Source organism: Alligator sinensis, unplaced genomic scaffold, assembly GCF_000455745.1.
Source record: "Alligator sinensis unplaced genomic scaffold, ASM45574v1 scaffold1491_1, whole genome shotgun sequence".
Lineage (NCBI taxonomy): Eukaryota > Metazoa > Chordata > Crocodylia > Alligatoridae > Alligator > Alligator sinensis.
In genome coordinates this window covers 70,044-85,047 of record NW_005843059.1, presented here as the reverse complement: position 1 = coordinate 85,047, position 15,004 = coordinate 70,044, and the positions used below count along the sequence as shown (strand labels likewise).

Sequence of the window (15,004 nt, the reverse complement as noted above, 5' to 3'; positions counted from 1 at the left end):
ATCTGGAATTGTCTGCTAAATCAACAGCAGCAGCAGCAAAAGCTGGTGCCCCAGGGGGAGCCAGTGGTCCTTGCTGCCAGGAGGGGAGGGTGCTGGCTGGCAGAGAGGTATGAAGAGCAGCAGACAAGATGGTGGCTGCCCCCTTGTCCCTCCTCCCCTGCCAGGGCCTCTGCCAATCAGCATCAAGAACGTTTTAGTTTTCAGACATTTTAAAACAGATTGTTGAGAAGTCAACTAAAGCTGCGAGTTTGTTGAATCAAAGGTATTGAATCTGAGCATCAACCACATGGGATTTCAGATTTCCTCAAAGATAAAGCAACAGTTTTTGCATTACAGGCTGAGAAGCTTTTGCACATTTTTTTCTAATAATCCATAGTGACCAGGAATGCTAAAGAGCAAATTATTACACAGATCACCATAATCCCATATCAAACATAAGTCAATCAAACCAATAAAGAACCAGCCAATCCTGCTAGATTAAAAATAAATAAATACATCTTCTACAGTTGGAACACCAAGAACTCAGATATTTTATATCATACAGTAATGAGTGATGAATAAACACGGAGCAATAAACAGAGTATCACACCAACGTCATAACAGGTTACAAATCCAAAGGTACTAAAACAACCTACAGGAAAGCAGGAAAAACAGCTGAACACAAATCAAAATGACTAAATCATTATTGTGGCGCACACAATCAGTTATTCCTCAGTTCCCTCTTATAGGTAAAACCCCAGCATGGAGATTACAGGAAGATATTTCTCAAAACGAAGGAGTAGCCTCAGTTATTAGAAGTCAGAAATATCCTACTTGTCAATTAAACTGTCTCCCCAAAAGGGATGATTTTATAAGAAAAAAAAAATGATAGATATAATGAGAGCCTAAGTAAACTCAGCAGATAAATTAAGAGGAAAAGGGGTGAAACCAAACAGAAAAAACCCCCACAATGCTTAATTCTTCAGCATTATCGGTAAATAATGTACATGTGTTTTTAATCTAGAGCTTCCCCAGATACCTGAAAAAACACACAGCACTAATTAGCGAGAGGTTGATTAAAGTGTTCCTTTACACAATCCAAAGGCAACATCTAAGCAAGAAAGATGTTTCTCCAACCTGGACCTTTCATATCAATCTTGATTAATAATGAATGTTTGAGTCCTTTGGCTGTTGTAAGAATGTTTCTTCTCATTCACCAATTAATATCTATTCCCTCTACATTTCTCTTAAATGCAGGAGGTAAGGAGGATTTCTAGTCTTTTAATTTTGGATTTCTCTCTCTCTTCTATTAGCATCAGTACCTGCCTGCCACTCAGATCCTTCTGAGGTAGCATCTCGCATTTAAATTGATGTGATTATTCTAAATTTCATTGCTACCCCTGGGGATCAGCCTAACAACCGTTCTGTCAGTGTCACTCTGCCACCACTTGAGCAAGCAGAGAGCAGCAGCACAGGAACTAGAGCTGTCTCTAGCCAGACTGGTTCACATCATCTTCTAACTTAAGGGTTAGAGCCTACCTTTAAATTTTGCACAAATATAACTTATCCTTCATAATTATACCAGTTTTGTACTTGCTACTAGTGAGAGGATTTTTCAAGCCTTGTTTATAGATTTCATTATTTCAAGTCAGGCAGAGAAAAATACGATGGTTTTGCTGCAGATAAATTACATTTTCCTTAAGTCTCACCTGAGTTCTGGTTTTCTGGACAGTCTTTTTTAAAGTGTTCCACTGATCCACAAAGCCTGCAGCAGCCTCCTATTAAAACAGAAACATCCAAAACTATTGTTTAACAACTGGAAAAAAAATATATCTCTGATCTAAGCTTTACACATACTGACTTACCTGCACAACAGGAAAGGCATACATTTAATGTTTTGGTTTTATATTAAGTTAAAGATACAGTACAAATTAAAACATTTCCTTTAAAACAAAAATCAGAGGCCTCCTAGACTTCCAGGTAAGATGAAATAATTTGTTGCAGTATGAGATCTACTGTATGCATATGGACAAGTGATTTCCTCTACATCTCCACTCCCCAACTGTGAAACAGGGACAATGCCTTTGTAAAGCATTGAGATCTTAACTACAGATAAAGACTTATTACTCTGAAACTATCATTTGTGTAACATTTTCGTGGAAGTCTTCACACTTATTTGAAACTCTATAAATAGTTTCCTCCAGATCAAGCTCTGCTCGAAGATCCCAGCATTCACAACTACTTTTGGATTAATGGAAGCTGCATGTGGGCATTAAATTGCAATATTTGGCCTTTTGAGAAAGGCTATCAGAAATCCAGCCAGTTTTAAACAAAAAAGTGAAGTCATGTGATTCTGCCAATTTAAGGCTTTATAATCATACTTGTCTATTTTAATGTGAATGCTTCCCCCCACCATGATGTTTGCTGAAAGTCTTTCATAGAGTAAGAAGATAAACTCATGGGAAATACTAGAAAACTAATAGTTATCTGTAGAAAGGAAAAAGGTAGAGTAGATTGCTCTAATCCCTTTATAAGCTTAAAACTGAGCTGAAATTTAAGTGGAAGATGTTCCTTTCTTAGGATAAAGGCTTCACTAAGAATATGTTGCAATTCAACAAAATGCTTAGGCATTGCTTCCAGTTCAAATCACTTCATGCTTGTATGTTATACAATTTATAACACCACAAGATAAAAAAAAGAGGGTTCTTTTTTACTTTCATTCCTTTTTCATCTTCTGCAAGGTCAGCATATCACTATATAAAAAAAAGGACTGAAGCATAATGTTGCACTACATGGACTTATTTGGGTAACACTTACTAAATGCTTAAGTAATCTGTGTCCACCAAGCAGTGAGCCTACAATTGTCTAGGTAAAACAGCCACTACAGTGTAACTCTGCTTATATGCATAGCTGGAAACTGCTTCATTTGCCTTAGAGAATAACATCCCAGTTCCAACTTGCTACTTATATGTTACCTTGTGGGGGGGGGGGGGGTGTCAAACACATGGCCCACAGGCTGGATCCGCAGAGCCCTGCCATCTGGTCCCTGGTGCTGCCCCCCAGGTCTTAGACACACACGGGGCACAGCACATGCCCATGAGGCAAGGCCAGTACACAGGCCTGATCCCACCCACAGAACCCTTCCCCTTTCCCAACATACCTAATCTGAGAGCTACTCTGACTAGTCTGGGATCTGCACTGTGGTATGTATCCCAGAGTGGGCACTGTATGTGGCACAATCCCACTGGGGTGGGCTCTGCACCATGTGTGTTGCCATATCTGGCTACTCTGGAACACATACCACCTATGATGCCTCCTCCAGCCAGTCTGGGACCCATGCTGCACAAAGCAGCTACTGGCTCAGGTATGCTAAGGGAGGGGAAAGGGGAAGTAGGGCCCACAGACCCTCTCTATCTGGCATGCAGACTAGGATGTGATTGAGTTTGATACCCCTCGATTAAGGGGACAAATCACAAGTGCATAGTACCATTTAGCCCCACTGTTTATTTTTTAATTGAATTATATTCTAGTTAAGTTCAAAGAAATGAAGGAGTAGGAGTTATCCAAGTCAGAAGCATTAAAAGTGATGGGAGACAGATAACGGCTATGAAACTCTCCTGTCATTCTCAAGCCTTCTAAAAGCTCTCTCAAAACTGAGGATTAGAAGATACAAAATTCAATTTCTATACTCTGCTACTTACCTTGCTGATGTCAAGATCCTTGCAAATGAGGAAGCAATCCCTAGTTAGGAAAGCTAAACATGGGACACACTAAAGTTGCCACAGGCTTTATACACAGACATACACAATACAAATATTTATACTCACTACCTGATAGCCATTTCTTTGTTAATTTAAATTTAACTACAAGAAACTAAGACAAATATTCAATTTAAATAGTTATACTCACCTTCAGCATACAGTCCTTTAGGGTTATCTGGACACGATCTTGACAGATGTCCCATCTCACCACAAATAAAACATTTTGCAAATGGAAATTCCCCTGCAAAATTTGATTTGTTTTCTCATGATACATGCTACAGCCATCACAGTAAACATACAGATAAAACACTAGCTTATGCAATGAATGAGATTTACACAGAAGAAATCAATATTGCAGTAATCCAGAACCAGTTTAAAACAAGTAATGTGCGTCTTCACAACAACTGTTACTTTTTCTGACTAAAAAAAGAAAATATTATACTTCAATGAATGGAAACCCCTTACACAGCATTCCCTTTAAGAAAGAAACAGATATTAAAGCATACCAACAGCTGGGTCTATTTTTGCTTTACACTTGCTGATTTCATGCTCTGTAGATCCACACCGATAACAGATTCCAGTACCCATATCCTGATTTTCAAGTGCTGCTGGGCAATCTGCAATGCCATGGCCAGGCTTTCTACAGTGGAAACATACCTTTGAAAATAAAACATGAATTAGTAGACTGACCATAGAAATGCACATGTCTACAGACAAACTTGTTTACAGCCAAAAACTGAAGAACCCCTTTATTGTTAGTACCACCCAATTGTTATTTGTGTCTAATTTTATTTTTGCTAAATTCCTTTTTATATTAAAATTACTTTAAACTTATCTACTTATCTACTGTGGCATAAAGGTAACAGGACAGCAACAAGGTTTAAGAGTCTGGATCAAGAAAGCTGTGCTCAGGGAGAAATTAGAATTAGGGATCTCAGTAACTAAAACTCAATAACTGGTACTGAAAGAGACAGTACAAAATCACTGACTAATAAGGATTCTGTGGCTATAAAAAGATACTTATACTTCTTCCCAAGAGGAAAATGCCTGGAATATAAAAATAATCTCATTAGCGCAGTGAATCACAAAACCATCGTGAATACAGGCCTGTGACAATTGATCAAGCTGAATACTATAGTCACTACTGCTGCATCTACGATGACACAAGAACTTCATCATGGGCATCAGCACCTGAGCATTACAGAATGAATGCACCCTCCCTCGGAAAAGAAAACTGGTACATTTGGCAGGTGCAGGCAGAGAAGGAGCCTGGCACAAGCTGCAATGCAGTTCTGCAAGTTTTAAGACATGTCTACAGAAGTTTGTCCCTGGAACCACTACCACAACACACATCATTAAGACAGTAGTGATATGTTACCTGCATTCTACCTTAATCCTACAGTGTGCTTATTAGCAAAAGTCTGGGATGCCCTGATATCGGCAATGGGCTGAATCTATCCCCTTACCTTCTGGGCCAAATTCAGCACCAGTTTGTACAAATAGCTGCTACTAGATATCTAATTAGGAATTAGCTGGTGATCTCACTCGAACTGCTTGGCACCAGGCATCCACCTCTGAGAAACCTCCATGATAACTGACGCCTAGAGAGTGGCACCTGGGAGTGCCAAGTCAATCCTTCCCTGGCCCCAAAATTGCTGCAGTTTTATATGGCAAGCGAGGATCCCTGGCTCTTGGTAGTGATACCTGATGCCTCCTGCAGCTGCACTCCACTCCCTGCTTCCATTCTGGCACCTCCCTTTATTGAGTACCCAAGGCTCTTGTGCCACACACAGCAGCTGTCCATGCCACTTGTGGCACATGTGCCATGAGTTGTCCACCTGTGGCTTAGAGCATCCTTCAATGGGGAGCAAGATGTGGGAAAGCATTCTTGCCAGGAAAACCACAGGAGCAGCCACGCTTTAGGGCAAAGCATAGAATGAACCTGGATTGGCTTATACATCATTTATTTACAATGATCAGTTATTTAGAGTCATCAAGACAAGCCAAGTCTCTAAAAAGTAAGTAACACTGAATTTCAGATAGTGTCTAGTCCAATAATTCTCAGTCAGTGTGGCACTGTGGCACCCTGGGACACCATCAGATCCTTTGAAGAGTGCTGCAAGCTGTGAGAAAATAAGGCCAATGTGAGGAGGTTAGCAGATAAGCGTAGGCTCAGCCTTGTCCCTGCCTGGCCAATCTCTCACCCTGATCCCCAGCCCCCTTCAAGGAGCTAAAAACACTGTAGTATATAAATTATTTGAAACTGAGTACAGGAAAAACACTGTAGTATATACATTTTTTAAACTGAGTGCCACTCAATTTACAAAAGCTATAGAGCGCACCTCGAGTGCAGCGAGGGGTGCCTCGAGTTGAGAACCACTGGTCTCATCTATAGCAGGTGGGAATTCCACTTCCTTACGGCACACCTTGCTTCCAGTGAGCAGATACACCAATTCCTCCATCTACCAAGAATTTGGCTCTGTTTGTGACCACTTGAGTACACTACTCCTTTACACAATTACAGATCAAAGAATCACACGGACAAGAGTCATATACAATTTGATTATGTCATTTGAGTTTATACTAACTATTCAGTTTCAAAACAAACAAATTTTAGCTGTACTAGTACAACTTTCTCTAAACAAGGTCTAGATTTAAAATTGTGTATCAGTAGCATCACCAACCCCTGTAGACATCAACCCTTCCACTTCCTCAGATGATATCAAAGGCTCAATCCAAGTGAAACCCCTACCACTATATAGTAATGCAAGTGTGGGGTAACACGAAAAAAAAGGCAGGTTGCATTTATGTTAGTTTCCCCACCGTAAAAGGAAAACAAGATCATGGGATCATAAGAAAGGAGGGCTGGAAGGGACCTCACAAGGTCATCTAGACCAGCCCCCAGTCAAAGCTGGATCACCCCTAACTAAACCATCCCAGCTAAGTGTCTTATCTAACCAGCTCTCCAAAATTTTCAGGAATGGAGATTACACAGCTTCTCTAGGTAGCCTGTTCCAATGTTTGCCCAACCTCATACTCAGAAAGATCCTCCTAATCTCCAACCTAAATTTCCTCTGCTGAGGCTTGAGTTCATTGCTCCTAATCCTGTCTCCTACAGCCACAGAGGAAAGTCTATCTTCATCCTCTTCACAAATCACCCTTCAGGTATTTGAAGACTGTTATCAATTCTCCACACTGGAAGAACTAGGGTTATTTAGTCTCACAAGGCAAGCTTCCCAGGCGCCTTATCATTTTTGTTGCTCACCACTATATTTTTTCCAATCTGTCCACATCTTCCTTGAAGCATGGGGCCCCAAACTGGACATAATACTCCAGGCGAGGCCTCACAACTGCCGGAGATGGAAGTACTGTTACGTGAATTTAGTTCACATGGGCTCTAAAAAACTACAACATGCACACTGAAGAAAGAGACGATTGTGAGCTTTCTTAACGGAGAGATAAACCTGCCCTGGGATTTTCTGTGCCTTTTGTAGCAGTCGAGTGGTGGGCCGGGAAACGGCAGGTGGGTAGTTTCCCGCGATGGAGCAGAATTAGGCACAGAATCGTATCTATTAAACCAAGATTACTTTACTTACACTGTCAATGGACACAGCGTAGGCGAAGAGTTAACTTCAGTTACAGCTGCAAACCGAACGAGAGCTCTATAAACCGAGGTGAGATGTCCGTGGACAATTCAACAAGCATGCAGGACACAGGGTACAACAATTCAACGAGCATGCAGGACACAGGGTACGTCGGGAAAGTCGATGACGGGGAGTCGTTGGTGGTTGATCAGTCCGCCAAGTTCACTCCGAGATGGGCGCGAAGTTCTCCAACTTGGGCGGAAACTGCTAACTTTTATACGGCTAGCGAGCCAATTGCTAGTCGCCATGTAGGAATAATTTAGAACCAGCCAATAATGGTGTGCGTATTTGCATAAGGATGGCGGGAACTTTTCTGCATCGGGGTTCTCCACCGCAGTGGAAAATTCCACTGTGCCGAGGCACTTAACTACTGGGTTCTGACACCTTTCAAATGTCAAGTTTACTGACACACAAACTGCTGAAAACCAAAAGTTCATTGCCTTGTTGTCAAAGGTTCGAGCCTCACTGAACAGAATGGGAAAGACACAAGGCAGCTGCTCTCTTTGATGGTAAATTCCTATTTTTTTAAACAGGAAAAAAAAGTGTGTGTCATATAGGAGCATGTGACCCTTTAGGTAGCAGCAGGTACGTAGCCAACTTGTCACTGTTGAGAGGTTGTAAAAACATCCTACATCACTCTATTCCCCAGTAAATCTTAACAGACGAGTAAATCAATACTCAGAAGTGAACTGACACATCTGAGTTCACCCAACAGGCCAATAGCAGAGCCAGACACAAAACTTCAGGTTTCCTAAGAGCCAATTGACAGTTCTGTCACTTGAACCTATGTGGTCCATGCAATTTCCAAGTTCTCTTCTTGTCTTGTACTGATTCAAACAATGCAGTGGGCATAACTATCATGCACTGACACGTTTGGTATAGCAGCTCACAGAACAAGTGAGAAAAGTCACAGGTGGTCCTTGCTGTCTGACATACATTGCAGACAGCAGCTCACTGGACAGTTGAACGCTTCTTTTATGTAGCTGCAGCCATATACCAAACCATGGCCTGTTCTGTTCCCCTGCTCCCCACCTACAAGCACCTCCCAAGCCCTATCCCTATTTTTGCTTGGCCCCAGCAAGCAATCTTTTGGCCCACCCACTCCCCATTCAGGGACAGCAAATACTGTAACGTTGTATTTTTTTGTTTTCAGTACTTCAGGGCTTCTTGGGTCCCACCTAATATGGGCTACAACATGGGACTTTCATACCACTTTTCCCAGTGGGGCAGCATCTTTCTAGATCCTAGTATACAGCACAGGAGAGCATAATGTGGAGGGGACAACTCCGCTTCCTCATCCCCCAAATCCTGCCACCACCCAATCCCTGCACTGCCATTGAATCCCTACCCTCTCCTATCACCCATACCCATTTGTTAAACACTGAGTTTCAGAAAAGTGGACTTTCAAAACTCAGAGTACTGGAGGGCAGCATCTGATGGGAGGCAGGTCTAAGTGGAAAAGGAGTCTGGAAGAATTGGTAGTACAGCTACTCACTTAAAGTTGTAGTTACATTCTTGAAAAATGTGACTTTAAGCAAAACGATGTTAAGTGAATCCAGGTATGTCACAGTAGTTACCTACTAGCAGGCCGCGGCCAAACAACATTATAACTGAATATTACACAACTTTAAATGAGTATATTCTCCAATAGATCAGCAACATAATAACAAAACAATGTTAACCAGGACAACATTAAGTGAGGAGTACCTGTATTTTAAAGTGACAATAAGAAAAATAAAACTCCGGCATACATCAATCGATGCATTTCCCGTAAATCCAAAGAAGCGATTCTCCTGCTTTACTCAACATTGGTGCGGCCGCAGCTGGAGTATTGTGTCCAGTTCTGGGCGCCACACTTCAACAAGGATGTGCTAAAGCTCGAGAGGGTCCAGAGAAGGGTCACCCATATGATCAGGGACTTGCATGGCAAGCCATAAGAGGAGAGGTTGAGGGATCTCAGACTCTTCAGCCTAAAGAAAAGAAGGCTGAGAGGGGACGTGATTGCAGCTTACCGCTATATCATAGGCGTACATCAGGGGCTTGGTGAACAACTGTTCACCAGGGTGCCCTTGGGGAAAACTAGAAACAACGGCCACAAACTCCTGGAAGATAGTTTCAGGCTGAACATTAGGAAAAACTTCTTCACAACTAGGGTGTCCAGACTATGGAACAAGCTCCCCCCAGAGGTGGGGCAATCATCTACCCTAGAGGTAATCAAGAGAAGACTGGACGGTTACCTGGCTGAGGTCACCTGACCCCAGATGTCTTTCCCGCTCATGCAGGAGGCTGGACCCAATGATCCTTCAGGGTCCCTTCCAGCCCTATGATTCTATGAAAAGATGCACAGGAAGAAAAGACAGCCTAGAAATGCACCAGCTTGGCTAACAAGGAATTAGCTGAGAAAATTGCAGAGCTATTGGTTATTACATTTGAGAACTCGTGGACTGCCAGGTAACTAGAAATGGGCCAATATAGTTTTCATCTTCAAAAAAAGGGCGGGGCGGGGGGGGAAGATGAGAATGGAGTAGGATCCAGGGAATTAGAGTAACTCATCTAACTTCAATACCCAAAGAGACTCTCAAGCATATCATCAAGGAATCTATCCTCTGTATGACAAGGTGATGGGCTTTATGAACTGGGGGTTGGGGAGGGGGTGAACAGAGGTGGACAGAATAATGGATCTGGGGATATATTAACACAGGGGTGGCCAATCTGCAGCATGAGTGCCACAAGTGACATAGGGTTTAGGTTGTAGCTGTGTTGGTCTAAGGACATAGGCAGACAAGGTTCCTTGGGTGAATTTGATATCTTTTATTAGACCAACCCAAATAGTTGGAGAATAGTTATTAAGCAAACTTTCGGGTTCAAAAACCCTTCGTCAGGCTAAGGAAGTTCCAGCAGTTGGTGTGTGCTCTTCCTGAATGGAAGTGACATAGGCACATGCACAAGTGGCAGATCAGGGAGGAGACAGGCAGCATAGTTGCAGCTACAGCAGGGAGCAGGGAGCAGAAAGCAAAGCAGCAAATCCAGCAGGGAGCATAGAGTTGGGAATTCAACGATGAGCAGCAGATAGGGTAGGAGAAGGGGATCAGAGTGGCACTTGGGAAAGATGCGGGGCTAATTTGTGGCGCACAAGCCAAAAAGTTGCCCCCCACTATATTAATTGTCACCTGCAAGTCACAGGAAGTGATTCTTCCATTCTATTCAGCACCAGTAAGGTCTCATCTGGTGTAAGGGCCAGTTCCGAGTAACACACTTCAAGACAGACATGGACAAATTGGAAATATTCCAGAGAAGAGCAACAAGCGATTACTGGTCTAGAGAACACAACATACAAGGAAAGGCTGAAAGAACTGGGATTGCTAAGTCTGGAGAAGAAAGGACATGGGGTGGTGGGGGCAAAGGTGCGAGAGTGATGCTAACAGTCTTCAAGTATAAAAAAAGCTGTTACAAAAATAGGGATAACTATTTTCTGTGTCCACATGGGCTAAGACAAGTACTAATAGCCTTACCAGTAAATGCAACAAAGGAAATTAAATTGGCTATTCCCAAGAACTAAACACAGAAATAGATTACCAAGAGAGGATACAGAACCTTTATGGCTGAAGTTAAAAATAGGTTCAGCAAAAACTTGCCTGGGGTGGTTTAGACGAGGATGTTCCTGCCTTGACCAGGGGCCTACACTAGATGACCTCCTGGGGTCTCCTCCAGCCCTAATTTTCTGGGATTATTCCCTTATTTCTCTGACTTTAAGTCCCCCCATGCCCTTCCTGCAACCACTCGCAATTAGGATTTGTTTCTTTTCTGCAACAAGTCAGAAAGTGCTTGAATTATCTTCTGCACTTGGATCACATTTCTCCAAAAAACGTTCCCTCTAACAAGTACAATTTTAGTAACATGCATACATTCATACAAGTCTCATTCAGATGTCAGTCAAAAGTAGGACTGACATCTGCTAGGTGCAGGTAAGGTGCAATGACTACAGAAGGCCTCTTTCACTCCCAAGTGAATACCAGCCATGTAGCAACTCCCCTATCTATGCACGACACCTAGGCATGCACCAAGCTAAACTCTTTTTGAAGACATTTTGTCATTTTGCTTTTCCAAAAGGATAGCAGGTTTCATGAAGTCGGTTTCATATGCATCAACAACCAGGACCTTCTCGGACATGTTCAAAGCCCCAAGCCTCAGCAAGTCTGACAAAGTGTCAATCTTAAGACATGCTGTTTTTCACAGACTGCATCTCCAGAACGCTTTGCTCAAATGACCCCTAACTTACCCTACACTCACACATGACCCACCATATTGCAAGACAGTCCAAGTGAACATGTTAATTTGAGAGTACTTGAGAGAGGACCTTTAAACAGAAAGGGGTTCTCAATCCTCACTACAGCTGAAGTGGTGCTACTGTCTAGGGCAGCGGTTCTTCACCAGGTTGTGGCAAGATCCTCTTAAGGGTGCTGTGCAACATTAGCACTGTTAGGTGTGCCAACACCAACACAACGCACAAAACAGACCTAGAGGTTTCAAACAGGAATCCACAGCAGGGTTTGAATTACACTCCTATTCTTGGGAAGGGCGGGGTGGGATCTGCGGAGGTGGCAGCCAGAAGCCACCACCACCTAAGTTACTTAGACAGGCGCAGGGTGGGCTGGGGGCTCTTGCCTCTTATGGGGGGGGGTTCAGACCCCCCCCCAACCCTCCCTGTATTTCAAACCCTGATCCATAAGGCCAGAAACAGTCTGCCCTGTTGTGGTCTGGGTTCTCTGCAACAGAAGAATTGCCCTAGAGTAACAGAGATATGAGACCTAAGAGCTGGCTCTTTCTGACGGTACCTGGAAGCTAAAAGTGTTGAGAAGCCCTGCTCCAAGGACACTGCCACTATGTGGAAAGAACAGGGAGGAAGCAGGACCAGGGTCTCACCATGGCATGTTTCTTCTTCTCTTGCCTCTTCAACCGCCTCCCCTCCCGGCGCTGGTCTTTCTTCAAGGCCACTGCTACTTCTGCCCCCACCTCAGGGTCGTGGGCTGCCAAAACCAGCCGGCCCTGCACGCTCTGCCTCATGTGCTCCAGGAACCCATTGACGTCCTCGTTCACGTAGTCTTTCTTCTTCCTATTTTTCTTCTTCCCCCCTGGATCTCTCTGGAGGCAAAGTGGGCGGGAGCCATGGCCTGGCCCAGCCTTCGCGCTGCCCTTGGGGGCCCCATCCGCCATCTTCTCCCAGGGCGTCGCCTCCAGGACGCCCCGGCTGCAGGCTGCATGCTGGCGGGCCCAGCGTGTCATGGCTGCTCCTCAGGGACCCTGGCGGGGCTGTAAAACAGCACTGGGGGGTGGGGGTCAGACCCTTCACATGCTCCCGTACTTACATCTAGATGCATGTGCTGGGCCTCACAAGCAACACCCAACCCCAGAGCTGTCTATGTCTATAAAAGCTCCCACCCCATAACCACCACCTGCCTCACAAGCAAACCCCCTCTGCCAGCACTTGCCCCAGGGTAGCCACCCCCCCACACACCCTCCACCACACACACCTCAACCACCGCCTGCCTCACAAGAGAGCCACTCCGCCAGACCCCCGGGGTGGGCAGACCCCAACACACGCTCCCTCAACACCCCCCGCCCCGGTAACAAGAGGCGCCCGCCCCCTCCCCGGCGCGCAGAGCAGGCCCCTCCGACACCACCCGCTGCTGCAACTGCGCTGCGGCCGCCCCGAGAATCCACCTGCCCGCTCCCCACCAGCGCGACCTCCAGGGCAGAAGATGTTCACAGGCAGGAAGAGGCAGAGCGACCGTACCGGAAGCATATAGCGCGCCGGAAGTGGCCCTCCGAGAGGTGGGGTGGGCCGCTCTAGCCAGAAAGATGCTCGGTGGCGCGGGAGGGGTCACGTGGTCTTAGGTTGCTGGCGGCTGGCGCGCTCCAGTAGAGCCGCGGTCACGTGGCGTCTCGCGCGGGAGCCTGTCGCTCGCGCAGCCTGCTCTGCCGGGGTGGTGTCAGCCCTCCGTGGGCCTCCGCCCCCCGCGCTGGCGGGTATTTTGGCTTCCGTGGGAGATCCTTTACAAACCGTGACCGGGAGGTCTCGGCTGTGCTCTGCCCGCGCTCCGTGCTAGTGCCGCGGTCATCCTCGAGGGCACATCTCCCCGGGAAGGGGGGGTGCTTTTGCCTGTCTTGCCATAGATACAATACGCATCTTGCCGGGGAGAGGCTGGAGCATGCGGAGAGCAAAGGATAATGAACAAACCACAGTAGTCCAAATCCTACCCCTTTGGTATAAAGCCAGATAGTGCAGTGGGTCGCAACCTCCTAGGCTCAAGGCACCACGCATTAAACTCAAGGCTTCCCCTCGGAAAATGCCAGCTCTTAGTTTTCACTCATCTTTTGACTAATTAAAGTAATTCTGTTTCTCAGAAAGACCACTTTGAATTCTCATTTGGAAATGTCCAGGTTTATCTTGAGACTCGTTTGCACGCTGAGCAGCGCTAACACTGAATAGCACGCCACCGTAGTCTTCAAGGAGCCCAGGGTGCCCAGCCTTTGAGGTCAGCGACCCACTGAGATACTGCTTTGAAAAGCAATGAACGAACCAACCCGGCGTTGGGATAATTCCCTCTAGGAGCCTGGCACGAATATGCTAAATGAAAGCAGGCAGCTATTGTGGTGATGGTGCCCAGACAACTACCAAGACGGTATTTCTATATATATATCAGCTTTCCTGCAGCACTGCCCAGCCGTTTCTGCCCCACGACATGTTCCAGACCCTGTTCCCTGGCATACCCACAAGTCATATCATATCCTATGATTCTTTGAAATCTTGTGCTACTTAAAATCCGCACAGATTGTGTTTGTTCTTTGCATCTCCCATGTTTCCGTTTCGTTTTCCTTTCTTGTCAATCAAAACTTGAAGATTGTACAATTTTCTGTTAACAAGCTGTGCTACTCTATTGACCCAAATGTACCACAAGGGGGAGTATGCACCTGTATTTCCCTCTGAAACTAAAGTGAACTGCTCTGAATAGTGGAACAGATGTGGGCTTTTTACAACTTCAAATGAAAGAGTATAGTTCTTGGGATAGATTTTCTTGTGGAGTTTTCTTTCAGATAGAAGTATTTTTTTTTACTGTGGACATCACTACATGGAATCTAGAATTAGAAAGGAATAAGAGGAAGAAAAAAACATTTCATAGTTGGTAGGGTCGAAAGGAACCTGAGCAGATCATCAAGTCCGACCCCCTGCCCTGGGCAGGAAAGAGCACTGGGGTCAAACGACCCCAGCAAGGTGTTCATCTAGCTTCTTCTTAAAGACCCCCAGGGTAGGAGCCAGCACCACTTCTCTTGGAAGTTGGTTCCAGATCCTAGCCGCCCTGACAATGAAGTAGCGCCTCTTGCTATCTAGCCTAAATCTACCCTCCCCCAGCTTGTGACCGTTATTTCTAGTCACTCCTGGGAGTGCTCGGGGGAACAGGGACTCCCCCAATGCCTGCTGGTCCCCTCTGACTAGTTTGTAAACAGCCACTAGGTCCCCCCTCAGCCTTCTCTTGTGGAGGCTGAACAGGTTCAGGTCCCTTAGCCTCTCCTCATAGGGCCTGCCCTGCTGCCCCCTGATCATGCGAGTGGCCCTCCTCT

At 45.2% G+C, this 15,004-nt stretch overlaps 1 protein-coding gene across 7 annotated transcripts in view; it reads right to left on the bottom strand.

The window, feature by feature from the left end:
- ZCCHC9 (zinc finger CCHC-type containing 9) overlaps positions 1–13,199 on the bottom strand; it is a 13,846-nt gene extending 647 nt beyond the window's left edge. Inside the window, exons 1-5 of one of the 7 annotated variants that reach the window (XM_006037056.2) lie at positions 13,179–13,199; positions 12,308–12,694; positions 4,247–4,397; positions 3,889–3,981; positions 1,689–1,757 (exon numbers count right to left, since the gene is read on the bottom strand). In XM_006037056.2, the coding sequence (XP_006037118.1) occupies positions 1,689–1,757; positions 3,889–3,981; positions 4,247–4,397; positions 12,308–12,667 (673 nt within the window). In that variant the 5' untranslated portion in view covers positions 12,668–12,694; positions 13,179–13,199. The other 6 variants (XM_006037053.2, XM_006037054.2, XM_006037057.3 and 3 more) reach the window with 6 other exon arrangements.
- Between the last annotated feature and the right edge of the window lie 1,805 nt (positions 13,200–15,004).